This window comes from Eretmochelys imbricata, chromosome 15, assembly GCF_965152235.1.
Source record: "Eretmochelys imbricata isolate rEreImb1 chromosome 15, rEreImb1.hap1, whole genome shotgun sequence".
In the NCBI taxonomy this organism is placed as follows: Eukaryota; Metazoa; Chordata; order Testudines; family Cheloniidae; genus Eretmochelys; species Eretmochelys imbricata.
The window spans coordinates 27,425,251-27,452,032 of NC_135586.1; the positions used below are offsets into that span (position 1 = coordinate 27,425,251).

Genomic DNA, 26,782 nt, shown 5'->3' on the forward strand with positions numbered 1-26,782 from the left:
GGAAAAGACTTCACTGCCTGAAAGGACACCCAGGACCAGCCCAAGCCTCTGCGCACACAAGCTGTAGAAAAGTATCGAATTTTAAGAACTCCCTGTGATGGTGACAACTCTACCTCTGCTGTAAGATATTCCCATGTTTAATTATCCTCACTGCTAGGACATAGTCTTATGTCAAGGCTGAACTGGTCTAACTTCAAGTCCCAGCCAGTGAACCTGGTTATGTCTGTCAATATGAGTTAAGAGCTTCCCACTATTAGATATCGCGCGTCTCGTATATACTTTTATCAAGCCACCTCTTATTCTCTTTGGTAAGCTGCATAAATTGAGCTCCTTAAGCCTCACATTCTAACACTTGTTTTCCAGGTCTTGGATAACATTTGTTATCCTCCTTTGAACTTTCTCCACTATTTCCAGGTTCTTCTTGAAGTCTTCTTGGAGCAGTCCTACCAGTGCTGCCACAGGCCTTCAAGAAGTCCATGTATACAACAATGTAACTATCTCTATCAACCAGACGTGTAATTTTGTCCAAAGAGACAAATGGATTTTCTACTCCCCTATTCAATGGGAGTAGAAAATAAACTAAATATTACAAGGTTAAAACACGTGGTATGACAGGAACTTCACTGAGATCTTCCTAATCAAATCTCCATTCTGACTTGCGTTAACCCAGAGCTATATGACCCAACTCTACTGGAGGAAATCTGATCAGGCAAATGGTTCCCATCTGTGATGTTGTAAGGCTGTGTCTGATAAATAGGGCACTGTGGGGCCACTTAACACAAAGATAGGAGCAAGCAGGCGAGAAGCCTCCATTCCTGGTTCCCATCCGCTTTAGTAAGAGACGAGCTCACGTCTAAGTAACAAGGACATGCAATATTTAAGACTATATTTTAACTGTTTTAGCTAGTTAGTGCTCACCATATTACTTCAGTATTAACACTTTATCCCATTAGATGGGTGTAAAACAAATAGTGCTGAAGGGCATAACAGGGAGAAGAGATGAGCCTCAGTAGATGCAGATACTTACCATGATGGGCATGGCATAAGAACTGTGTCTTGCTACAAGTTCTCTTATACAAGGTTGATCAGGGAAAAAAAAATCCTCACTACTGCTTCTTGTTCCCCTTCATATGGAGACGGCATCTGGTACTAAAGCAGTGTTTCTTAACTTGGGGTGCAAGATGTTCTTTCTGGGGGTGTGAGACATGCCAGGTTTTTTTTAGAAGGTAAATCATGGAAAACACAAATTAAGTACAACTACTTTGTTTCATCAAACCTATGTATTTATTAACATTATACATTTTTAAACAATTACTGTAATACACAAACAAAATATATCTAGGTTTAAAAAACTGACCTACTTCAAATGATTTTTTATAAGGGGTGCAAAAACATATTTTGAGAACCAAAGGGGTGCAGCCTGCAGCAAAGGTTAAGAACCACTGTACTAAATGGATTTTTAATCTATCTGTAAGGTAGAACAAGAGCCAATGGCTAGAAGTTACAACCAGACAAATTAAAGTTAAAATGTTTTGCCTTATTGCTAACAGCTAGGGTGATTAGCTATTGGAACAAGCCACCAAGAAAGTGGTGGATGCTCAAACTGTTGTAGTCTTCAAATCAAGATTAGAGGACTCTCAGAGATAACTTGCATTTGAGCAAAGCATATTGGGCTCAATGATCCCTTCAGTCCTATCTGAGTCCAGTCCCCTGCTATCACAGCCAACTCCCTCATATAATTCCTTTCATATTGAAGTAACAATGAAATTCTTTAGCCTGTGTTATACAAAAGAGTCAGACTGATGATTTAATGGTTCCTTCTGTCCTTAAAATCTATTAATCTAACATTCACAGTGATGAAGACTTGTTCTGTAATTACAGTCAGATAACCATATACTTAGATATGAGATAAGAGTTCTTCCTGACAAAGCTGTTTGAAAGAAGGCTGGACAAACTACTTCATTCTACTTTTAAAATACTACTTTGCAAGGTCTTTCAGAAAAAATGTGTAGTATTTTCTCCATTAGCATTCTTATCTGGGAACTTAATCACCAGGAACTTACTATCATTTAAAGCTTTTGGCTTTAAATATAAACTTACATTCCCTCTCACATTATACTGCTACTAAATGGAAGTACCATTATACTAGTAAAGCCTACTGAAGATGAGAGGCCAAGTTTTGGGTTGCAAAGGTGAAATTGGGGGAGGAGTATCAAAGAGTCTGAATTTTGAGGGGAAAGCAAAATAGCACAGTTCAAGGCTGCAGGAAGATCTTACAGCACCTTCTTTCCCCATTCCAGCAGAAAGCGAACAAAACTGTCTAGGAGTTGTGTTCCAGCTATCTTGATATATGGAAGACAAATATTTAAGCTGCTGTATTTTCAGTGACAAATTTAGAACTTAAATTTACTTGTATACTATACTGGATCTACAGGAGTGTCTCTAGCAAGTTAGTCTGACAGCACAACTCTCCCATCTCACTTTTAATGGGGAGGCACTCAAGTTTTACAGGCAAGCATAATGGATCTATATCAAGACCTTCCCTTTAGAAGCATACCTCAAGTGTGTGAAGCACCAACATAATTCCAAGATGAGTTTGTGCATTTCCAGATCAATATATTCATCTAATTTGGTCAAATCTTCTGACAATTCAGGTGTGTATTGTGCTGATAAATAGACACTGAGAAGATTTAACAATTTCTTTGTTTAATAAGTGAATTATTTTCACTACATGGTATTGTACACTGTCATCTGTTCAAAAAAAGATTAACAGTTTTGTTTTTAAAAACAAGAGACTTAGATTTGTATAAACTGGTGAACAGAAATAACTCCTGAGCTTGGTTGGCTTATCAAGTTATTTTCTAGGCTTCTTTGCAGAAGCAAGTCTTTAGGCCAGATATGGACAAATTCTCAGGCAGATCTAGAACCATTTCCACAAGTTACTGCTTTCTGGAACTGGCTGCCACAGGACAACTGCAACTGTAAGAAGGTTCACTCAACAGAATATTGAAATTGTACAAAACATTGTTTATCTTTACCATTAATAGCACAAACAGCACAGCATTACAACTTGGTATTTAAAGTCAAAACTTCCTTTTATCTCCAAGAGAAAGGCTTGAATGTAAAGCCCTGCCAACTCATCTTGATGGGTTGTGTAGATACAGCTTTTTAAACAGAAACTTTGGCTTCAGGAAAGAGACACAAACATTTAAAATAATGGCTTTAATTTTCATTTAAAGCATATGGGAGGGGAAGTGTGCTTTAATTAAATATACATCATACCAGTGATGCTGGTCAGGTTGAGGATTATTTCTTATGTTGACAGCAATAAAACTAATGTGTACATGACAAGACATTAAAAGAAAAGCAATCCCTTTAAAACAAATTTTTAAAGTAAAAAAAGTTCACAGTGGTTTGTATAAACAGTATGTAACTTCTGACAGTAACAAATTTCTAATCTCACAGCACACTAGTGCCCTCTTTAGTTCCTAAAGAAGAAAACAAGCATTTACACTACTCATTGTACAGATTCAAAAAAGTCAGTTGTACAATTACCCATAATGACAGGATAAGATGCTGTGGAGTGTACAGCTGTAACACCGACATAAGGGAAGTTTTAAAAACTCTTCTTGGGAAGGGAGAAAAGTCTTTCATTTGCTGTTACAACCAGCAAATGCCATTCATTAAATCAAAATGAAAAACCACAAACACGTTTATCTATTTTGAGCAAGCTGAACAGTACACGTTACAGTTTTAAAAATGGAGGTTATATACTATAATACAAGTCCCAACTAGGCAGTACCAAATTTACTATTTCTTCGCTTGTTTTGTGATCATACCCCTTGGTGGCGTTACAGGTCTGCTAGCATTAGGCTTCTTTTTCTCTGCAGGTTTCAAAATCTGAAAAGACAATTCAGTCATTTACTATGGTGATTTAGCCAGCAAATAAGCCAATCTGCTAATTTGCTTGTAAAAAACATCCTACAGGTGACCATGATGAGTAAAGTCAGCCAGCAGCTCTGCATGCTCAATGCTAGGAGTAGTGTGATCCCTGCCCACCCAACAGTTATGCTAGTACTAGACCAGACAATCTGGAATCACGTGACAGTAAGATTCAGGAAAACAGACAAGACTTCAGTTGGAAAATCTAATTCATGGCGAGAAGTGTGCTCTACTTTATGCCAACATGGACAGCAACCTAGATCCTTTCTGAGGAGAGAATGAGTGACCGAACTGAATGTATTTTCCTTTCCAGCCACCTTTCACATTTGTAAAAGTCTATTTGCAGTGAGAACTATTTCTACAATAGAGTTCAGAGTAGCAGCCATGTTAGTCTGTATTCACAAAAAGAAAAGGAGTACTTGTGGCACCTTAGAGACTAACCAATTTATTTGAGCATAAGCTAAGGTGCCACAAGTACTCCTTTTCTTATTTCTACAATAGTATGTTGGGTTTTTTTGAAGAGCAAATTTGTTAAAAATCAAAATCTTAAAATACTGTACCTGAAAAGAACACATGAGAGTTTCATCCACACTCATCATGGCACCAGCATTGTCAAATTCTCCACAGTAATTTGGGGCAGAAAATAGAGTTACCAATTGCCTTTTTGCAAAGAACTCATACCCATCTTCAACCACCTTTAATAGACAAATAGCTCTATTAGAGTGGAACAGTTTCTTACTGCACAGTCATATAACAGTATTTCTCAAATGACATGCTTCTGTGTTAGCCTACATACAGCTGTGAGATAGTATGACTGTCTAGCACAGACAGCTGTAGAAGAGCCATTTAAGCCTAGACAACAGACATTCTAAACTAAGTAGATCAAAACAATTAGGAATGGATACAGGGCCCAATCCTGCAGTGTGATCTATTAGCAATGAAGTTAATTGGACTCTGCTGAGGCACTAGGATCCCACTGGAAGGTCCGGACCATGGATTGTACTTGTAAAAAAGTTAAAATACCTGATGAGCTCTACATATAAGATCCAAATCATGTTTATGGAGAAACTTTGCAACCACTTCAGCACCAAATGTGAAGGACACTCCTCTGTCGTTTTCACCCCATCCTAAGACGTCTTTGTCAGGGTCGGACCATAACAGATCGCAAAGAAGACCCTGATCTGGTACATCAGTGGGACGCATAATTCGCCGAATCTGTTCCATTGACTGAAGGTCTGGCGACAGGCCTGTTAGGAGTTTAAAGATGTATAAATGGTTAATGTTTTACTCAAAGTATGTTCCACACATTGACAAACATTTTGACTCATCTATTAAGACACAAAAAGCCTTAAAGTCCACCCTGTTGATTTGCTGGTGGTGATTAGTATTTATAAAGTTTTATTTTTATTCAACTTTAAAAGCTTTCTGTAACAGGGTGGTCTCTCACCATCAAGAAGCAGTGGGGCCCACGGCCGGCCAACCCTATTCCATGACATGGCCCCATAAAGGAAAAAAGTGCAAAGGAGTGGCATGCAAGCTAGCAAATTGAGGGCCAGGTAGTATACAGGACCTCTTGAACATGATAAAGCCCAACTGTTGGGGGAGTGGGGGGGGGAGGGGGGTGGAGAAGGGAAAAGAGAAAAAGAAGAGGGGAAAAAGCCTGGTGAGGAGAAGCCTGACTGCTGCTGAAATATAGCACAGCTCAACAAGGAGGGTTAAAACCCCTTAAGGGGAAGGAACTGAGTGGCCTACAAGCATGAACTGAAAGCCTCAAGTGGGACAGGTTGGATCTGAAGGGCTAAGACACTATTGTATAACAACTTAACAAATTAAGACTCCAACTAGGGGGACATTACTTTAAATACCGCAGGCTATAAATGAATTATGGAAGAATCAGGAAGGAACCGAGTGGATGGTACTCTGAAGGGCCACATCATGCCACAAAGAGGTGTTAGTGACTTGTCTTCACAGTTTTACGATTTAGCAGAAACAGTGGCCTATTGTGGAAGTTCACAAATTTAGGTAGAAGGATGAGAAAAGGTCACTTCTGCATTTTACAGAACTGCAATACATCATTCTCACTGCTTAATATTTGTGAACACCTACAAAGTGTGCCTTTAAGACACAAACGGAAAGATATTTAAATAGAAAGAATACTGTACTTGTCTCATTGTTCAGGAATAGTAACATGAAATACTAAGATGGGGAGATATTAAGTTACTGTAACACTGCGGAATATTCATACTATTTTTCACCTAGTGTCTAGCTAAGCTATAATTGTTGCAAATTATAGACCAATACCAAGAGTTGCAATAAGCCACATGACACTGCTGTGACACTTGGACTGTGTTATACATTAGACCCATTCAGTTACTGAAGTGGTATAAACAGCTGTTAAAAAACCTAACCTAAGTACACTTCAAAAAGGATAAGACTGACTTTTAGGCATAGGCTAACCCCCTGGCATGTCCTGGGGAGGTCCTTGGAATTTATTCTTCTTTTTAGAACCTATGTAAGTCTCTGAGGCCATCTATTTGGCAAATTGCATAGATTCTCTATTTGAAAGGAGATGTGAGTGCAGATGAACATCTATGGAACAGGAAAAGCAGCCAGCCATATATCCCAAATGGTACTAAACTACTTGCTCAATTAAGTATTTCAATGTCTAAAAATATATGCAGCAAGTTCCAGAGTTTGACAACCCATTTAGGGTTGGTTTATTTAACTTACCCTTCAATATCCAGCTCAACCTCAACCTCAACCTTCAATATCCAGCTCAGTGCATGAATTGAGCCTCCCATATTCCCCCCGGGAGAACAGGTGTTCCAGAACTTCAGCAACGAGGATTAAGCCAACAGGGAGTCATTTTCCAACTATGGAAAATGCATAAACACAAACATGGAACTAGCACACCTAGAGGTAAGGGATTAGCAATCACTTGACTAACCACTAGAGAAACACCACATACCTCCATGACAGCAGAATATTTTTTCATCCACAATGGCTGCAATTGGTAAACAGTTAAAACAGTCTGTAAAAGTTTTCCACAGCTTAATGTTATATCTTCTTTTACCTACAAAGCAGTTTTAGAGAAAAAAAACATATGGTCTCCAAATGAGAACTAGAAAGGATCCAACAATGTTACAATACTACCATTGCTGTCTTAACTTTGCCACAGTGTAGAAATGAAGTGCGAGCACGCACACACGCGATCAGCTCCTCTTAGATGCAATGCATTCTACTGCTGATGAAAAAAGGTCTGAATGAGTCTCAGACTGTAGCAAATTCAGAAAAGCCAAGTGGCTCTTAAAAGTTTCTTTTGGAGTCGTAGGAGTTTCCATGTGTAGAATGAGACTGACCTTTTACAGGTTAGGGCCAGATTCTCTGGCTTGTTCTACTTCCATTGCATTGCTCATACCTTCTCAAACAGGCACAGAGACAGTTCAACCAACTCCTATCCCCCCCGACCCACGCAGCCCCAGTATAGGGGCATTTTGGGAGCATGCTGCACTCTGGAAATACGTAACTAAAAGACTGTCCCTTGGAAACCACTGTTGACTAGTGTTCAGAGCAGCCTTGAGGCGAATCTTAACTTAGCAGGTACTGTAGCAGATATAAAACCAGTCAGAGAATCAGGGAGTGTAACTGTCTCCCTAATACCCAGACTCTACTCAACTGTATCCAGTTGAAACTAAGCTTAGCAGAAAACCTGGACCTAAAATTTAAGCATATTAAAAAAAGTTATGTCTTTATAAAAGTTATCCTAAGCAGCACAAGAGGTGCATGCTGTTTTATATAAAGACATCTATGACTAATCTGTGTTGTTCAACAGTGAATATGTAGAAGATTTAGAAGCCTCATTAATTCATCCAAAGAATGTTCTGGATGAATCAATGTGAGATAAAGTTGCAAGAGACCCCCACTCCCATATGAAGTCTACTGTATTTTACATGTTCTCCCCCTATTTTCATTCAACTCTTTAAAAAAAAAATCCTAACAGGCTGGATAACTTCACTTTTAATTTCACCCCAGAAGGCTTTTAAACGTAACTTTAAGCACACTGAAGTTATGATTAACTGAGCACTTGTTTAGAGACATTCTTAGCATAGACCAAACGTATTCAGAGAGTGTATTTTGCTTACTGACCCCCCCCTAAAGTTGGGCAACTTGTGTACGGAATTATGTTAAGATTTACACTGTATACTTATGTAGTCTTTGTCCTAAAAGAGCCTAATTAATATAGGAATCAACACTTTCTCCCAGTGGCAAGTGATAACGGTACATAGCAACACTGTACGTGGCTCAGAGTTTACCAAAAGCTACCCTCAACACCATGGTGGAATAATGGGTTCACACCAACACTCAGGGACAAGAGCCACCTATTGAATCAGCAATGTAATTTCATGGAGGACCTTGGTTTTCCTTTGAGGTCTTCCATCCACACATATACAGTCCAAACTGCTCAGCATGCAATATCAAATTAGATCACAGCACAAGATAATATAGGACAAGGTACTAGAGCTACACTAACATTTTGGTATATAAACCTAAATTATCTTTTTCAGAGTTCAGAGGACACCAGTAACCCTCAACTGTATCAAAAGTAGAGTGTTCTTTTGACTTTGAAAGTGTTTTAATAATGAAGAGTCATAAGTTATGAAGCCAGCTTTATAAAATTTGGCAAAACAAAAAACTGTCTTAGTTTTCTGCACAATTCGTATCCTTATTCTCCCCATAGTATAAAAAGGGCTAAGGGATTTTAAAACTTAAAAAGGTAATATTTTCCAAGCAAAGTTTATATTTTGAAATAGCACAGCACTTTAAAAATCAAATGTGTATACTGTGGACAGCACATATGAAAAAAACAGTCTTTATGCATGCTTTTAGTCCACACACAGCCAACAGTTAAGGTCACAAGGCACAATAACTAGGAAAGCGGCATTCATTTAATCAATTCCATTTGAAAGGTTGTGTAATTACTGATCATGTATTTGAAAAATAACATTAAAGCAACAAGCGCATCACAATGGGCTACTGCATGTCAGTTTCTATCCTGCTTTCATATCGTTTACATGAACATTCTTTTAAAGAGTATTATTGCTGGTTGCCAAATTGACTATGAAGACTTAAGTCCTCTTCGTAAAGGATTAGGTTCACCAATGTTTAGAGGACCAGAAGGTCTATGCGCCACAGTCACAATAGGGGTAATAGGAATTCAGCACTCTATATTGTATTAGAAGGTAATTCAGTCTTCATGAACCATTCACTCCTTGGCCCCTCTTCTGTCATCCACAGTAGCAACTGAATGATGTGGATACATTTATACTAAGACCACCAAGATCAAATTTACCAGTCTGATGGATCTGAACAAGACATGAAAGATTCCTCATTCCATTGCCAAACTATGAATAATTAAATCTTAAGAGTTTTTTTTTTAATAAGCCAGTAGTGAAGTGGAATCAAAACCATAAATAAGAGTCACTTGTCAGCAAGATCGTTTTTACCAAGAGACAAGAATGCCAGTTACAATTTTAGTTTAGAAGTAAAACTGCAAGCCGAAGTCAATTTTAGTATTTACTGTTCCATTAGGATGCACAAAGATAGCTTCAGTTCTCCTCCTGCCCCCAAAATATAAACAATATTTGAAATATATCAGGTCTTTACTGTCTTCCCTTTGTTGGAAGACCTTAACGTGATGTTTGGAAGAGATGAAACACGTCAACCCTGTAATCTGAGCTGCCTCTCTGTCTCCTCTAAAGAGTGGGGGCAGCAGAGGGTGGATAAAAGCTGATAACTTTAAAAAAGTGGACTTATTTGAATTAAATACAAGTTTATTTAAAAACCCTAAAATTACAATTAAAATCATTTAAATTAAATACAAAAAAATATTAAATAGTACAACATATTTGTTGCCAATTTTTAAAGAAAGTCAAACTACTAAAGTGGTGGAAGTCACTGCCTAAGCAACTGGAACCAGATATTGCTGAAGTGCTAAACCAGCTTTTGGACAGCAGTAGCCACTTCTACAGGTGCAGAGAGATTTTTCCCTTCATTTCAGTTTATTCTGCTAATTGAGTTTTATTACTAGTTTATTTGAAATTAAGAAATCAACTGGAAGTTGAAAAAGCAGGGAAGCTTGTTTTGGTCTTCCAATCTATGAAAAAAATAGGCGTGAGGATGAGATCTACTAGGTTGAATCTTGAAAAACATAGGATAGGATTGGATCCAGTATATTTTAGCTCCACTGCAATCCACAAAACTTCTGCTGGCTGAACCCTGTAGGTGCCTACATTCATTTCGCTCTTATGTTTTGGCTGTAAGAGTTCCCTAGGAGCTTACTATTTCTGCCTCTGGGAATGTACACTCCTGCCTCGTTCTAGGTGTCTGGAGTCTTATCTCCTGCCAAATCCCCAGAGTGATTTATGAACCAGGTATCTGGCCACCTAAGTCGTGTATACGGCCCAATCTGGTAGGCATGCTCAAATGCTGTTTACAGGATTGTGACTTATTCAAAATCCAGATGATGGACGAGAAAATCCAGCCAACTGAGGTGGCACCTACCTTGTAGGTTTTAGCTAAGTAGTTAGAGCCCTTGCCTGGGTTGTGGAAAACCCAGATTCAATTCCCCCATTCTGTCAGGACATACAAGATTTGAACAGGGGTCTCCCACCTCTCAGGAAAATTCTTTAACCAGTGAGCTATGAGATATTCTGATATATGGCTCCCTCAGTCATGCTATTCCACTGTAGATAAATAATAAAAGTGTCTCTGGAGGAAGGGCGGTGGGGGTGCCAAAAGTTATTAGGTGGGCAGTACCATCACCATGTATGTTAAGTTATATCATTACTTAAATACATTTGTATAGATATAGTGTACCCTACTGGTTCATGAAAGAAAGCATTAAATTTAGTGTAAAGGCTATATGTAGTTACAAATGGTTACCAAAGGGGGAAAAAAACAACACCTTTTTAGTTATTTTCCTAAAGAAAGTACAAATGCAAACATGATTAAAATAGACTGATTTAAATCAATGTTTCTTGCTTGTTTATTTAAACTGCTTTAATTTAAATCAATCCATCCTGGTTAGTTCACATCACATCCTCATGCTATGTCACTATTCAGGTCCTCCTGAAAAGGGAAAGTAAGGACCAGCTATTTCTAATGTAAACAGTTTTGTAAAAAGTCAAATCTTGTATTTATTATCTGGTAAGTGGGGTATAGGATAAAGGACCATTTATTCTCTAAAGGATTTACAATGTAATTATACACACAAGTTTTATACTTCAGAGAAAAGGTAAATATTTTTGTACTCCAATTTAGAATTTCGATCTTATACAAGATTAGATAGGCTTACAATTTGAACTTTAACAATGTACAGCAGTTAGAGCTGTTAATCACAGCAGTGATTAAACAGGAATAAAATTATACCAGTCATTCTACGCAGTAGTTTCTATTTTGCTGATCAGACCATAATTGGATCATTTGAGGGTACAAATTTCACCTGCTAAAACAAGCCAAGAGGCCATCTGAGCTATGCAAGAGAGAAGCTGTAAGTTAGTACACAGTTCAAATAAAACCAGAGACCAGGAGAGAATTTTTGTAAGCTGGCATAATTAAGTGTATAACAACCCTCCTCTCCCATCCACCAAAAAACAAATGTTACTTACATTCATCATAAAATCCATAAATTCTATTAATGCTGGCACATTCATGGTTCCCTCTAAGAAGGAAAAAATTCTCAGGATATTTGATTTTGTAGGCCAATAAGAGACAAATTGTTTCTAAAGACTGTTTTCCTCTATCAACATAGTCACCAAGAAATAGATAGTTGCTTTCTGGTGGAAAACCTCCATATTCAAAGAGTCGAAGTAAGTCATAGTATTGTCCATGGATGTCACCTTAAAAACAAAGGCATTCATAAGTGGTACATAAGCGAGAACTTCACTTCAACTGCTGACTGACTTACTAGCCAAATAAAACTTGAGAAAAGTTACATCTATTTCTGATATCTCATGTAAAGCTACATGCTGCCCATCATAGATGTCTGAAGAATCAAATTGTCTCTAGTCATAGTATGAAAATTATGCACATTCAGCAGTATACAGAGTCACTGAAGTTACATAACCCAGTACGTTGTGCTGAATGACCAAAGAATTGCTATCTAAGAATATTCATACATATTTTTTAATACTTCAATCCAAAAGTTAAAGCTCTTTGAGCCCAATCCTGTAGTCTTTACTCAGGTAAACTCCCATTCGACTCCAATCTTTGCTTGAGAAAAGATTCTATGATCAAGACCCATTATTTTGGTCTTAATGCCTCCAGATGGCATCCATCTGCAGCTTTTCATTTCAGAATGCTGCATATGTAAGAATTAGAAGATCTCTCCCAGATATAAATCTTGAGTACCATTTATGGATGTGTTAAGAAAGTAACAAGATTATTTAAATCCTAGCTGCAAAGTTGGCTTGAAAGTGAATGCTACTTTCACTTCTGGTTTAGATTTCTTTTTTAAAAAGAGAGCATGCCTAGCAATCATACTTATAAAAACTACTAGACTTTAAACCAGCTGTGCAGTTATAAGATATAATGATCAAATTACTCTAAATTGAGGTGATCTTTAGTCTTAGAAAAGGATTTAATAAAACGACCTAATTTAAGAACTATTTAAAAGAGTTACGTATTCTTACTGGAGTGGTTTCCATTTTGCCTTTCATCACAATATAAATTAGACAGGCTAGGAATCTATGCCCCAAATACCTTACCTAGTACTACTGTGGGTCTCTGTTCTATCCCTAGATTCACTCAGGACTGTGCTAAGGGCAGGGCTTGCTTCATACAAGATCTTCTGTTCTGGGACTCCCCCGCCCGGAAGTAGCCCATCCATCCTTTTTTGGTAGTCTAGTTTCAGCCAACTTATCTTTGTCTTTGGGGTTTCTGCTCCTCATCCCCCACTTTTTTACTTCTGTATTTGCTACCCTCTTCATTACTATTCTTTAGATTAACTGGACATTGGTTTGTTTATGCCCTTATGCTACATACAGCCTTTTGTTTAAATCAGCTGATTACTATTGATGTTTTACATTAGTTCTATTTTGTAAGACACCTATTGATAGGTATGTAAGAAACAAAATATTTCTGCAAAGGTATTTCCAAGTTAACGCCTGTTCACTGAAAGTCAAGTGTCAACTGACCAATACACAGTAAGTCACAATACTTACCACATATTTTAAGTGGGGCTTCAAGTTCTAGTAGAATAGGCTGACTGAGAAAGATTTCTCTGGATTTCAAGCACAGTCCTCTAATTTCATTCTCTTGAAGTTGGACGTTTTTACCTGGTTTTGAACCCCTCACTGTGGGAAGTTAAAAACTGGTTAAATGAATCAAATGACTTGTTAAGTGCCAACCTGCCCCCAACCTCCAAGGTTACAGTGCTGCTCAAGTTTAGTCTTGTCCCCCTGAGGAGGGAGCCATCCAGGCCAAATCTGTGAGAGTGGCATTGTGACTAGGTTTATGGGACTGTAGCACCACTCACTCAAATTTGGCCCAGACAGCCCTGTCATTATGAGACGTGTGGCTGGGCCAAACCTGAGTAGCACTGTGACTCCGTGCAGCATGTCACAATGCCCAGAGCAGAGAGCCCAGCCCAGCAGGACTGAAGCCTTTGAAGTCTATGCTGCAGGGAGAGCTCTGCATTCCCCCAGTGTGCCCGCCCCCAAGCATTCTGGCTACCAAATTTTGATGATCACTTTGCAAAGCCATAGTTTCATTCTGAACAAGACTGGTTCAAGATTACAAAGAATTGAATTGAATTTAATTTGAGAGGGAATCTACTCTACTCTTTTAGACAGCAGATCTTCTAGACTTTCCATTTGAGCTTTTGGGCTACCCGACTGATAGCCAAGAGAAACTCTTAAGATCCTCACTGTAACACAAAAAACAACAAAAAATACAACGCACCATTGTTTTTCCTAGCTTTCACCCTAGCCCTTTTGGATTTGGGTTTCTCACTATCTTTTTTCTTACCACCGCCCCACATATCCCAGCCTCAGTTCTTTTCCTGCTTTTCCCCATCCTCTACCCCTTCTGTTACTAACTGTTGGTATCATCAATATTCTCTTCAGCCCTTGTACCCCAACATTTCTGCATCCCCACAACTGGCTCCCTCCCAAGTCTGTCAATAATACCAGTACTTCAGTTTTTGAAGGGTGTTAAGAGTTTTTTTGTTTTTCTTTAAATTGTCTCCAACCTTTGCTAAATTGACAGTAAAAACCCCAACTCTGTTCTGAGTTAGCATGCTACCAGTGCAGCTTTCCCCTCAGTTTTACTGATCTCATCTCTCTCCCCTCTTTTGCCTCCCGGGGCTCTTTGCAAATGAGCATTAAAATGACATGATATGATAGTAAGATCGCTCCTGCTAGGGATATGCCCTGTGCAGTAACAGCAGAGTGGAGACAATATTTGTCTCCTCCTTGCCCTATTAAATAGGAAAAAAGGGTGTGTGTTGTAAATGTCCCTCTTAGGCAAAGTATTTTACCTCAACAGTTGACTCATTACAGGCCCATCCCTCCAGATCTCAAATGGCAGTCCAGCGTGTCCTGGGGATTTTAATACCTTAAATCTAACAGTGGCAGTATCCAAGGCAGTGTCTTCACAAGAAAAGTTTACAAAAATCCCATCCACCATTCAAGCCAGCTCCATAGTGTTGATAAAGCTCAGGTGGTTTCTAAATTTTTAGTCACTATTTTAGTCAGCAGGTTTAGCTAAAATATGAGAAGCCAGCAGAACTTGTCTATATTATTGCTCCCTTAGTTCAGCTGAACTAGTGAAAACTGTTGGGATCAACCCCCAAACATAATCAAGATCAAAGAGGTCTGAACTTCATGGATTAAAGCCCCAACTTCAGTAAATTAAAAGCTATCATCAGTGGCTAGAATGGTAGTGGTGGGAGCTCAAAGACCTAACTTGCCAACTATAATTACAGCCCTGCACATATAAAAATTTATATCTGCGGAACCGCAGGGCTCACGGTGAAAGGAACAGAACATGGGGCCACCACTCCCAGAAGCCAGCACCCCATGCCAGCAGCTCCTCCAGCATGGCTGAACCACCCCCAGCCCTGCCGCCATCCCTTCCACACAGCTGTCTGCATGTCCCATCTGGGGGATGTGCACACTGCTTCGACAGAAAGGTGAGACCAGTAACAGTTGCCGGTGAGCCTGGTGCCTGCCCCAATGGGCGGGGTTGGGGGCGGTAGAGTCACACTGGAGGAGCTGACAGTACAGGGCACTGGCCCCACATTCTGCTCCTTTCACTGCTGCAGTTCCATGGATACTGATTTATATCCACGGATACACGCATCTGTGGATATAAATTTGTATCTGTGCAGGGAGAGAGTTTGAATAAAAGAGGATCTTCACCTGGGCTGCAGCGTGGCCATAGAGAAGTGGGTTTTTAGTAATTGATGTCAAAGACCAATTACAATTCTGAGTTGTGAAGGCAGCTCTAGTAGTCTTCAAATGCTGCTCTCCTATGAGAGCATCTTTGATCACACACACTATATCTCAGTGGTGTTTCTGAGCAATCACAGGCACACCGAGAGAGTTATCTACATCCATTACATAGAGAAGGAAGTAGCTAGTAGCTCTGACAGTCTGCAGAAAAATACATCAGCTGGCAAATGGCCCAAGTTGTATATAATGCTGTCATACCAGGTAAAGTCGCAATGGTAGTAGCAATGACCTAGCCAATAGCATAGACACAGTTCCAGCATATGAGGCTTGCCTACACTTGTGGATTAGTAGTGTCAGTTGATGTCACAGGTACTATTTTTTCCTAGTGTAGACAAGGCTGCAGAATCACAAATCTATGTGTTTTGAAGTTTTGAAATTGAACTTCAGTTCAAATTACAAAGTGTGTTAACTGTATGCAAATTAATTGCAGGTCAAAGGTGTAACATCACCACCACTCAAGGAATACATGCTTCACTATCTGTAATATTGTATGCAGCGATGTTGTAGCTCTGTCAGTCCCCGGATATTAGACACATAGGGCGGATGAGGTAATATCTTTCATTGGACCAACTTCTGTCTGAGACAAGCTTTTGAGTTTATACAGAACTCTTCTTCAGGTCGGGGAAACATGTTTTTAATCTATTATATTTTGGACTGCCAAGGATCACCACATATACCTTCAGAGATACAGTAACTACCTAAACACTAAGTCTTAAGAAATCTATAGCCAGACACTCAGATAACAGAGTATGATTGGAGGAGTAAGTCTGGGATAAAAACCGTAACACACACACACGCACCCCCACCTACCTTACTTCAAAACAAGGACACTCCACAAGAGAAGTAGATCACATCATGGGACGGGCCACCCAAATATCCCAAGAGAACCTGCTTCACTACAGAAATAAAACCCACTTGGACAGCACACCCCTAGCTGTCACCTACCACTAGACACAAACTCATATGAGGCATGGAATTACAGCCCATAATTAAGGCTTCAATTTTGTCACAGAGGTCAAGCAAGTCACAGAATCCGTGACTTCCTCCGTGACTTCAGCCCCAGTGGCTAAGAGCTACAGGGTCCCAGGGCCTCCCACAGTGGCGGGGAGCTGTGAGATACCCTGGCAGCTCCCCTGCTGCTGCCACAGGGCAGGGGGAGCCTGAAGCGCTGAATCCCCACAGGTGGTGGGGGCCCCAGAGCTCCCAGCTACCCTGCCCCTTCCCGTTTTATCATGGATATTTTTAGTAAAAGTCAGGGACAGGTCATAGGCTTCCGTGAATTTCTCTTTACAGGGGTCCCCGGTATACGTCAGGGTTGCATTCCTAAAAAGGGTGACTGACGCCAAAAAGAAGGATACCAGAGAATTTTTCTCCATAAGAAAGAATGGTCCGCCCCGCCTCCTCCTCCAAGCACACCCCGTACTCGCTCTTCCCCCTTCCTTTCCCAACATCACCTGAACGCTGCGGGAAGCACCCAAAGAAAAGCCATGCAAAAGGTGAAGCGACATATGCGGATCAGGACTGACTGAATCCGAACACGTTCCCCTATTGATGAGCGATGGATACGCGAAACGACAGGTGAGGGGGAAATGTATACCAGGGACCCCCTGGTATTGCCAGCGACCTGTCCAAGCCTTTATACTGCTTCTGAGGGGTGTGTGGAAAACGGTTCTGTATTATAGTTTAAATAAATTAAAACTCAGAGTTCTGTATGCCTAGTAAGGAATCTATTTGTCAAAAAACATTTCCTGAATCTTTTTTGTTGTCTGTATTGTTACAGGAATACTTGCTGACAGGTATTTTGAAATAAATTACCAAAAAAAATTGAAACTGGTGTGATTATGTAGTGTTATTTTGACAAAAAAATACACAGAATTTTAAAATATTGTGCGCATCATTTTTAGGCACAGAATTCCCGCAGGTGTAGCTCTAGGTAAGCTTGAAAGCATTCCTCTCTCACCAACAAAGTTGATCCAATAAAAGATCTGACCTCACCCACAGTGTCTCTAATATCCTGGGACCAATATGGCTATAACACTGCATATCTGTAATATCATCATGCATTGATATTACATGGCATTACTGGAATTGCCACGAAATTTCAAGTGTTCCATTAAAACGTTCAAAGCAAGTAATGAAGCATAGAAATATAAGTTAAATCTTTATTTCATAATAGTTTATTGTGCATGAAGCTACTCAGCCATATAGCAATTTTCTAAACACTTTCTGAGCTGAGCAAGTTGTCCAAAATGCCAAATATCCAGCAGCAACTAACAAATCTATAGAAAAAGTGATCAAAGTTAATTGCATTATAAGAGACACTAGAGAAAAATTAACATTTAAATATTAAAGTTAACCTTTGCTTTAAAGATTAACAAGTGTATGGGTTTATCTGTAATTTCTGTGGAGAGGAAACAGATTTAATCTTGCATTAGTCAGTCATATTAGGTACCACGACACTGAAACCCTGAATCCCACATTTTAAAAAAGCAAGGAGATTAAATAGGCTTAGAATGAGCAAAATTATGCAGTCCACAGGCATTCCGTTATATTTGAAACTAGACCAACCAAAGATGGCACGAGTCTATTTTTGCTAGAAGTGATAATCTGAAACAGAAATCAGTATTAAACTTTCTGGGATTGTCCTGTAGATGTCCATGCCAGAATCTTGTTTTCATGTAAGAATAAGCAATTTCTAGTCCTTTGGATGCTGACAGTCTTGACAATATAAACTGATCGCTCTGTTTCCAGGGCACATTAAACTCATTGCCACAGAATGATAGAAGGAAAGAGAGAAGTGGGGAAATCTCTTGAAATTCAGTACTTTTTTTTTTTTGCATGACTTTTGAAATGCTTTGATCCAAAGGTGTAACCAGGCCAGAGAACGGAAATTTTAGTTTTCTGTAGTCTTAATGACTCCTAAACTAGCTGATATGCATAATCTGCTTGAATTGCTGATGGAGATATGATACCTCTGTCCTGGTGTGTTGGAAAGGTACCTCCTGGCTTCAGAAATACAAGATGGTCAGCAGGACTGCCTGTGGTGTGAGAAGTTGTCTATATTTTTGGAACAAGGATTCTCTCATCCACAATAAGAACTGGCCAGAGAAAGCAGCATATTCAGCCTGAATGAATCCTTAAGAGGCTGCTCTGAGGGATTCTCCAAATAGATCAGTCACACTAAAAGTCACAAATTATGTTACCATAATGATGTAAACTTCTGATTTTTCTTTGAACTTGAAGCAACATAAGGCAGCTTGGGCTGAGATCATGCAGGAAGATACCACCTGGCAGTTTGGCCATGTAATCACTTTTTTTTTCTTTTAGGTGTGCTTGATAGTTTTGTACATATTAATTAATATTTTTCTAGAGGCACTGAAAGCACTATCTCTACATACAAGAACTGAAGTATTCTGGGATTGATAGTGGCCCAGGCTAAGGAGGATTCAGTTGAGAACAGAATAAAATAGTTCATCACAAGTACTAATTGCACGTGATCTTTATGGATATATTTATGATGCTGTCTTATTCTCCAATGTCAATAAAATACATTGACAGATTCTTTCCTCTTTTAGACAGAGATTATCTTATAAAGAAGAAACTTGGATTAAGGCCTCTTGGTTTAGTTGTTTCTCTTAGCAAGACAATCTTCTCCATTGTGGGAGATATGAGAAATTATGGAGAAACTCTGCGGCCAGAATGAAAGATAAGGGAAAGATGATAATCCTCTGGGTCCTGTGCTACACCCCAGCTTTTGAATAGTCCCTTGGAGGAATCCTTTCAGTGTGCCACGCCCCCAAGGGATCTCGCTCTTCCTTACAGGTAGGTGATTCAGTCTCCACACTTGAGACTGAGCCTCTGGACACCAGCACTGTATCATATGTGAGCTCTGCTCAGCAAGTCCAACTGTGCCAGACTCCTGATCAGAGACTTTTACACTCTTCAGGAACCAAAGCACCTCAACAAGTGACACCAGGCAGTCTTTTCAAAAGGCAGGAGGATTTATTAGTCAACTGAAACACAGCATCAGGAAGTCTTTACATTAGCATAGAGAATCAAGGTTAAGACAGTCCATCCTGGCTAAGGTAGCATTCCATACAGCCAAGGAGACATGGAATCCATTTTTTTCCATCTCTCTGTCGTCCCAGGTGAGAGATTCCAAGTCTCTTCCAAAAGCCACACAGTCCTATCACCTCTTAGTCCTTTGTGTTCCTGCAGAGCCAGGTTGAGTTCACAAACTCCACTGCCTGCAGGAGTTTCACTGTTAGATGTTAACTGATCAGTTCTTGGTGCTCCCATTGTCTTCCCAGATCCTCCATGGATATGGGTCGGTGTCAGCCAGTCCTCTAATGACACATTCGTTCCACCATAGACAGTTATGTAAGAACCCCTCATGTCTCCTGATCTGTCCCAAAAGTAGCTTTTTAACCCTTTTATACCCCCTGAGTAGCAACCCCTAGTCAAGTAAGTTACTGCCAGGCACATAATTTATGAAAGTATTACAGAAAATTCCCACTCCACCAGATGTCAACATTCTAATGCATGTACTTTTCTAAGGCTGCCTGAATTGGAAGCCACCATCACCTCTACATAGATCTGCTGCTGACACAACCCAGGGCCATCTTGAAGTCAAATCAGACAAATCAGAGGTTGAAGTCACAAGTCTAAAAGAGTTAGCCAGAAGCACTAGTCTATTGGCGCTTTCCATGACTCTAAATTGCAATGCGTGAAGATAGCTGTGGGGAGACAAACAGAACCAATGGTGCCTTTGGGACTGTTTTTTCCCTTCATAATAACCTGCTACTACACGATTGACCTCTGAAGACATGAAGATTCATCACAGAAGCCTCAAGCTGTCATAAAAGAAAGACTGACAGGTTCCAACCACTCAAATTCCCAGAAGTTGAAGGGGAAAAAAATCTCACTCCAAAACCCTGGACAGTAGTCAGCAATGCTTGATTAGAGGGCTGTGCACACAAAGGACAGAACTGCACCCTAAACAGAAAGGTCAGTGTGAGCACATTTTGTCATTGCTATCCCACTACTTCAATAAGAAGCAGTACAATTCTCTAATGAAGATGGCCCTATGATGATAAAAGCTGTAAGAATAGATTATGTCGCTCAGGAATAAGGTGTAGAGGGAGAATTGGAAGGGACTCATGGACCGAGTCCTTTATACATACATTACTACTCAAAATATTCTTTCAAACATGAAACCAAATTTCTTCTTGTCCTTAGATTAGGTTAAAAGTAACACTTACAGAGCCGACAGCTAAAAAAATGCGGGACTCATGTTTTCTTTACAAAAGCTTGTGTAAGATCATATCTACACTACAAACATCTGCCAGAACAGTTATGTCAGTCAGGGATATGAGATGTAGGGATATGACACAGCTGTGCCAGCAATAGCCCCTTCTGTAATGCAGTTACATAAGCAAAAGCACAGTTCACCAGGGCTTTTACCAGCACAGCTATGTTGATCAGGGATCATCTTTCTTACACCAGCAAAACTGTGCTTCTGCCAATATACCTTATTTTGCTCTTATGGCAGAGTTGCTCTCTCCTCCAGTGGAGAAGTTACATCTCCTGCCAAAAGCAAGTTTTGCTAGCATAAGAGGTGTCCACACTAGTAGCACGTTGCCAGTACAATATACCGGCACAGCTATAATGGCAAAGCACTTCATGTAGACATGGCCCAAGACGACTTGGTCTAACAGCAACAGTACAGTTCAATACTAGATTAAACGATCTTTCCTGAGTTTTAATATGGTATCCAATAGTAAACAAGTAAGGCCAAACTAAAGGCATTTGCAGATCATTCCTATGACAATTTTACACTTAATTTTGTATCAAGGGCATAAAAGGGATAAATAACTTGCGAATGGTTAAAATTCAACTATTAGCTGACTGAGCAGCAGCTATGTTGAGGTGGCCATTTCAGATTCAGAACTGGAACTGAAAAGATACTCCTAGATGCTCGAGCCTCTATGGGTATGCATACACAGCAATTAGACACCGGCTGACTCAGGCTCACAGAGCTTGGGCTAACTAGCTATTTAACTGTCACGCAGGTGTTTTGGATTGGGGTGCAACCCAAATTTTGGGACCCTCCCACCTCACAGGGTCCTAGAGCCCAAGTCAGCTGGCACAGGCCAGCTGTGGGTTTCTAATGCAGTGTAGGCAACCTAAGGGTATAGCTATACTGCAACATAAGCCCAGGATTAGCAGAACTTGAGTTAGCAGACCCTGGGTTTGTTAACCTAGGGCATGAGCATCTAAGCTCATTTTTAACCCCATGTTAGGAATCGCTGAACTGTGGATCCCAGCCTGAGGCTCCAGCATCTACACCATATCATGCAGGTCTAAGTCCAACCATCGATATCCCAGACCTCCTAATGTTATCCCCAAAAAAGTGGATGCTCTAGCCCTCTGTTCATGGTGCAATGAGTGAAAACTTGACTGCCCAACAAACTTGACTGTCCAGAGGACAAAGCGTCAGCCTGTGGAATACTTTTGGCAGACTCCTAGAGCATGAATCCAAGGGGAGGGGGTAGGGGAGGGACATCTCCACTGCAGAACAGTAAGGTTTGAACTCTGGGTTCTGGCCTGACTCAGGCCCGGACCCTCCTTCCCCATGGGGTCCTGAGACCCTATATCTGAGCAATTTGTGTGCAGACAAAAAGGGGGTTAGGTTTGAGTCTGAGTTTGAACCCTGGGCTTACACTGCAGTGTATACATACCCCAAGGAGAGAAAATTCTAAGGCTATTAACTTTGATAAGACTAAAACTCACAGTAGCACCACCAAATTGAAAATGTGTACTTCACATATGACTGAAGAACAAAATAGTATTTTGTGTAATATTTACTCAGACTGTTTAAGTAGTAATGTGCATTCACTGAGGTAGAGGTTATGAGGGGAGCCTGGGGGAACTGGGATTGTTTAGTCTGTGGAAGAGAAGAATGAGGGCGGATTTGATAGCTGCTTTCAACTACCTGAAAGGGGGTTCCAAAGAGTATGGATCTAGACTGTTTTCAGTGGTAGTAGATGACAGAACAAGGAGTAATGGTCTCAAGTTGCAGTGGGGGAGGTTTAGGTTGGATATTAGGGAAAAAAATTTCACTAGGAGGGTGGTGAAGCACTGGAATGGGTTACCTAGGGAAGTGGTGGAATCTCCTTCCTTTGAGGTTTTTAAGGTCAGGCTTGACAAAGCCCTGGCTGGGATGATTTAGTTGGGGATTGGTCCTGCTTCGAGCAGGGGGTTGGACTAGATGACCTCCTGAGGTACCTTCCAACCCTGATATTCTATGACTTGCTCACATCAGTGACAGTGGTAGAAATAAATGTTGGAAGACCTAGATTCTAAGTATCTAATTCTATAAGACATTGCTGTATCCCTGCAGAAGGATATCCATACTAAAGGGTATGACCCATTCCAAACTAGTGAGCACTCCTTGTTAATTAGGGACACCATGCGTCCCACATGCACCAGGCTTGCCCAATGAGCTTTGAAATAGGGTTACTTAAATAGCTTGTTTAATAAAATGCTCCTATAATTCTGTCAGCAGCATGGGATTTAAAAGAAAGCCAGAGAAGTCTCAGAACAAGCTGCCAGATCTGAGTGCAGTGAACTTTTAAAGACAGACGAGTTCATATTCAGCACGTAGCTGTTCAGACAGAAGTCAACATTTGTGCACTCCTAAATGCTACAAGAACATGTCTCCAAGCCCATTTTCAACAACTTCACCACACTAGCTCCTTTGTGAAAAGAGGCTGACCATGGAGCAAACATGGAGACACCTCCACACAAACACTGTTGCAGTTTCAGTGATCACCACTACCACCTCAACTCACATCTCTGGCATTATGACCAGCTATGGGAGCACATGGGCAGTGGTTCTCCTTACAAGAACATGGTGGAGTGGCTGTATTTGTGAAAGACAACAATGATTGAACTTGGTGGCTTGTTTTGAGGAAGACTGCATTTCCACAACTGCATGAACCCTATAAGGATCTTCACAAAAACAAGGAAATGCTTGACATGTTAGATGCGAGAGTATTTAGAACATATAGCTCAATTTTTTGGAAAACTATGAAAAATATTTGCATTTACTTCTAGAAAATGAAAGCCTTTTTACCTAAGGAAGAGTTAGGAAATAAGAATTCCGTGTAATACTTTTCCTTTCCCACAAAAAGTTTTCTTCCCAAAGCATACCTCAGAGTGCTTTGTAAGATTAAAACATTGATTAGTAAGTTATTATATATATTACAGTTGCACCTGGAGGCTCCAATCAGCATCAGCATTGTGCTAAGTACTGTACAAGCATAGTAAGAAACAGTGCATGCCCTGAACACCTTCTAAACAGACAAAACATGGGAGAGCAGTATTATACATTCAAGCAGAAGGGTGGGAACAAGGCACAGAGAGGGTAAATGACTTGCCCAAGGTCACACAGGAAGTATGTAATAGGAGGCTGGGTTCAATTCCTGGCTTTAAGTCCCAGCCCAATGCACTAACCGCTAGAAAATGCTTCCTTAAACGTTTGATTAGGTAGGAATGAGTGGATGCAGTGTTAATAGGCCGGGGGTGTGGGGTGGGGAGGAATTTTTTTTTTTTTTTAAATCAAATTATTTGCTTTAGGAAAAAGGCAAAAAACTTTATAAACACTGCCTAGGCAACCCTCCCACCCAAGGCCTCCCTTTCTAAGGCCCAGGAAATCCTCTTTCCCTATTTACAGAGATCAATGGATGTCTCCCCAAACGAGCAAGTAAGAGGTATTATTACAAGGAACAGAAATCTGGGTGTAGAAAGTGTGCATATCTGATTTGGAGTCTTTCTGAAGACTTTCATATATTAGCCAGGATCTCAGCACTCACACTCTTGCGCTCTCAAGATTTTCAGAAACAGATGGTTTATGATAGGTTTAGGAGCCTACCCTTAGATACCCATTTAAGATCTTGGTCAGCTATTTTAACATGTCAGTTAATCCTTTTTTCTGTGATTGTTTTCTTTTCTTTTGCCACCTCAGTAAGTTGAGCAAGTTTCAATCTAATTTTCAAGACATTATATTATTGTGGAGTCCAGCTGCATGAATAACCAATTTCTCAGTTTGCTGACCATTCCATAAAATTGAAAAACTCATTTTAAGTCAACCCAAAGCAATGTTTGGGTTTCTCAGCAAATGAAAGAGTAAAAAGATTTGTTCCAGGTCAAATTAAATGTTTTGTTCAAAAAAAGCAATGTTTCATTTAATCGTTAAGGTGTTTGGCTTTTTAAAATAAAACAAGTACATTTTGAATCAAAAAATTGTTGCATTTGATTTAGAAAGCGTCAACACAAACTACCAAGTTCCATTTTTGATCAGCACCTACTTTTATACTGTATATAATAAGGGTAGTGTGATGCACTAAATGCTGGAAGCAGTTAGAAGGCTCAAGTTATAAAAACAAAATATCAGAAGTGCACGAAGACTGGTATTTCAAAGCCATGCTCCAGCTTTGAAAACCCTGGAATATCTTGATTAAAAATCTCTGGCCCCAAGAATGGGAGTTTAGCCATTTCCTAGAACCCCTTTTCATGGCTATCTGATCACTACTGACTCTTCCTAGTGTAGGGGTCATTCTCTCAGAGGCATCTTTCCTAGCATACTGTTCTTGTAACTAACGCTTTTAATTTTACCAACAGGCAAATGCAACCTTGAAGTGGCCATTTCACAAGCTGACTGCTGCTGACTACATCTCCTTTCTTATTCTTATACAGCTGATATATGCTCAGGTATTGCTACACACATTTTTGTACATCTCATTCTATTACTATGGGGAATTTTAAGAAACTTCATTCTTCTGCGCAGTGTTCCTGTTACTTACTCCCCACTTCTAGTCTCGTTCTTCTATCAATGTATGCTGTGAAAATTACTGGAATATTCTGCAAATGGGAATAAGCAGAAAGTATATAAACTCTCAGTGCCCTCAGAACAAGGGAAGAGAAAGGGAGCGTCAATTACAGGCAGAGTTATCACTAAGTATTATATTTTCATTGAATTGTTCTTTAAGGTTGTGACCAGTCGAATGGCTTTGTATTATAAGAGTTTGAGGAATAAAGGAAGGGTCAAATATTTACATTACAATGAGGAAAGTTTAAAGTATGTCTGCAAGTCTTTAAAATCCAATCATACAGATTCATTTTTTAAAGTGTCAGCTACTTTGAAATGTGGTCTCCATGAAACTACTCAACTGTGGGTGTACAAGTTATTGAAACATTGTACTCAGCATAGTTATCAATGGTTTGTTCACGAACTGTAGAGCAGCGAATATAGTAGGGCACCACAGGGTTTAGTTCTGGGTCCAGCACTATTCAATATTTTCATTAATGGCTTAGATAATAGAAAGTATGCTTCTAAAATCTGTGGATGACATCAAGCTGAGAGGGTTTGCATGCGCTTTGGAGGACAGGATTAGAATTCAAAAAGATCTTGATGATCTGGAGAATTGGTCTGAAATCAGTAAGAAGAAATTTAAGACAGACAAGTGAACCACTTGCACAAGGAAGGAAAAAACAAACTAGAAAAGGGGGAATAACTGGTTAAGTAGTAGTACTGCTGAAAAGGATCTGGGGGTTATATTGGATCATAAATTGAATGAGTCAGTGTCATGCAGAGGCAAAAAAGGTTAATATTCCAAAGTGTATCTATAGAAGTGTTCGCAAAAAGAAAAGGAGTATTTGTGGCACCTTAGAGACTAACCAATTTATTTGAGCATAAGCTTTCGTGAGCTACAGCTCACTTCATCGGATGCATACTGTGGAAAGTGTAGAAGATCTTTTTATTTATCTTATAAATAAAAGATAATACACTTTCCACAGTATGCATCCGATGAAGTGAGCTGTAGCTCACGAAAGCTTATGCTCAAATAAATTGGTTAGTCTCTAAGGTGCCACAAGTACTCCTTTTCTTTTTGCGAATACAGACTAACTCAGCTGTTACTCTGAAACCTATAGAAATGTTGTATGTAAAACACAGGTGGCATTTGTCCCAATCTGTTCAATACTGGAGAAGCCTCAGCGGGAGTATTGTGTCCAATTCTGGGACCCCCTTTAGGAAAGATGTGGACGACCTCGAGTGACTCCAGAAGAGAGCAACAAAAATGACAAAAGATTTAGAAAACCTGCACTATGAGGAAGGTTAAAAAACTGGGGTATGTTTACTCTTGAGAAAAGAAGGGGGATGGGAATGGACCCAATAAGTGTCTTCAAATATGTTAAGGGCTGTTATAAAAAGAAGACTGATCAATTGTTCTGCAAGTTCACCGAAGGTAAGACAAGGCCTTAAT

The 26,782-nt window shown here is 39.8% G+C and overlaps 1 protein-coding gene across 1 annotated transcript in view; it reads right to left on the bottom strand.

Moving 5' to 3' along the window:
* Positions 1-1,261: 1,261 nt before the first annotated feature.
* The window catches only part of PPP1CC (protein phosphatase 1 catalytic subunit gamma), a 32,924-nt gene continuing 7,403 nt past the window's right edge, over positions 1,262-26,782 (bottom strand). Inside the window, exons 2-7 of the mRNA XM_077834715.1 lie at positions 13,164-13,295; positions 11,610-11,840; positions 6,911-7,015; positions 4,966-5,189; positions 4,503-4,637; positions 1,262-3,900 (exon numbers count right to left, since the gene is read on the bottom strand). Of these exons, the coding sequence (XP_077690841.1) occupies positions 3,811-3,900; positions 4,503-4,637; positions 4,966-5,189; positions 6,911-7,015; positions 11,610-11,840; positions 13,164-13,295 (917 nt within the window). The 3' untranslated portion in view covers positions 1,262-3,810. The remainder of the gene's footprint in view (positions 3,901-4,502; positions 4,638-4,965; positions 5,190-6,910; positions 7,016-11,609; positions 11,841-13,163; positions 13,296-26,782) is intronic.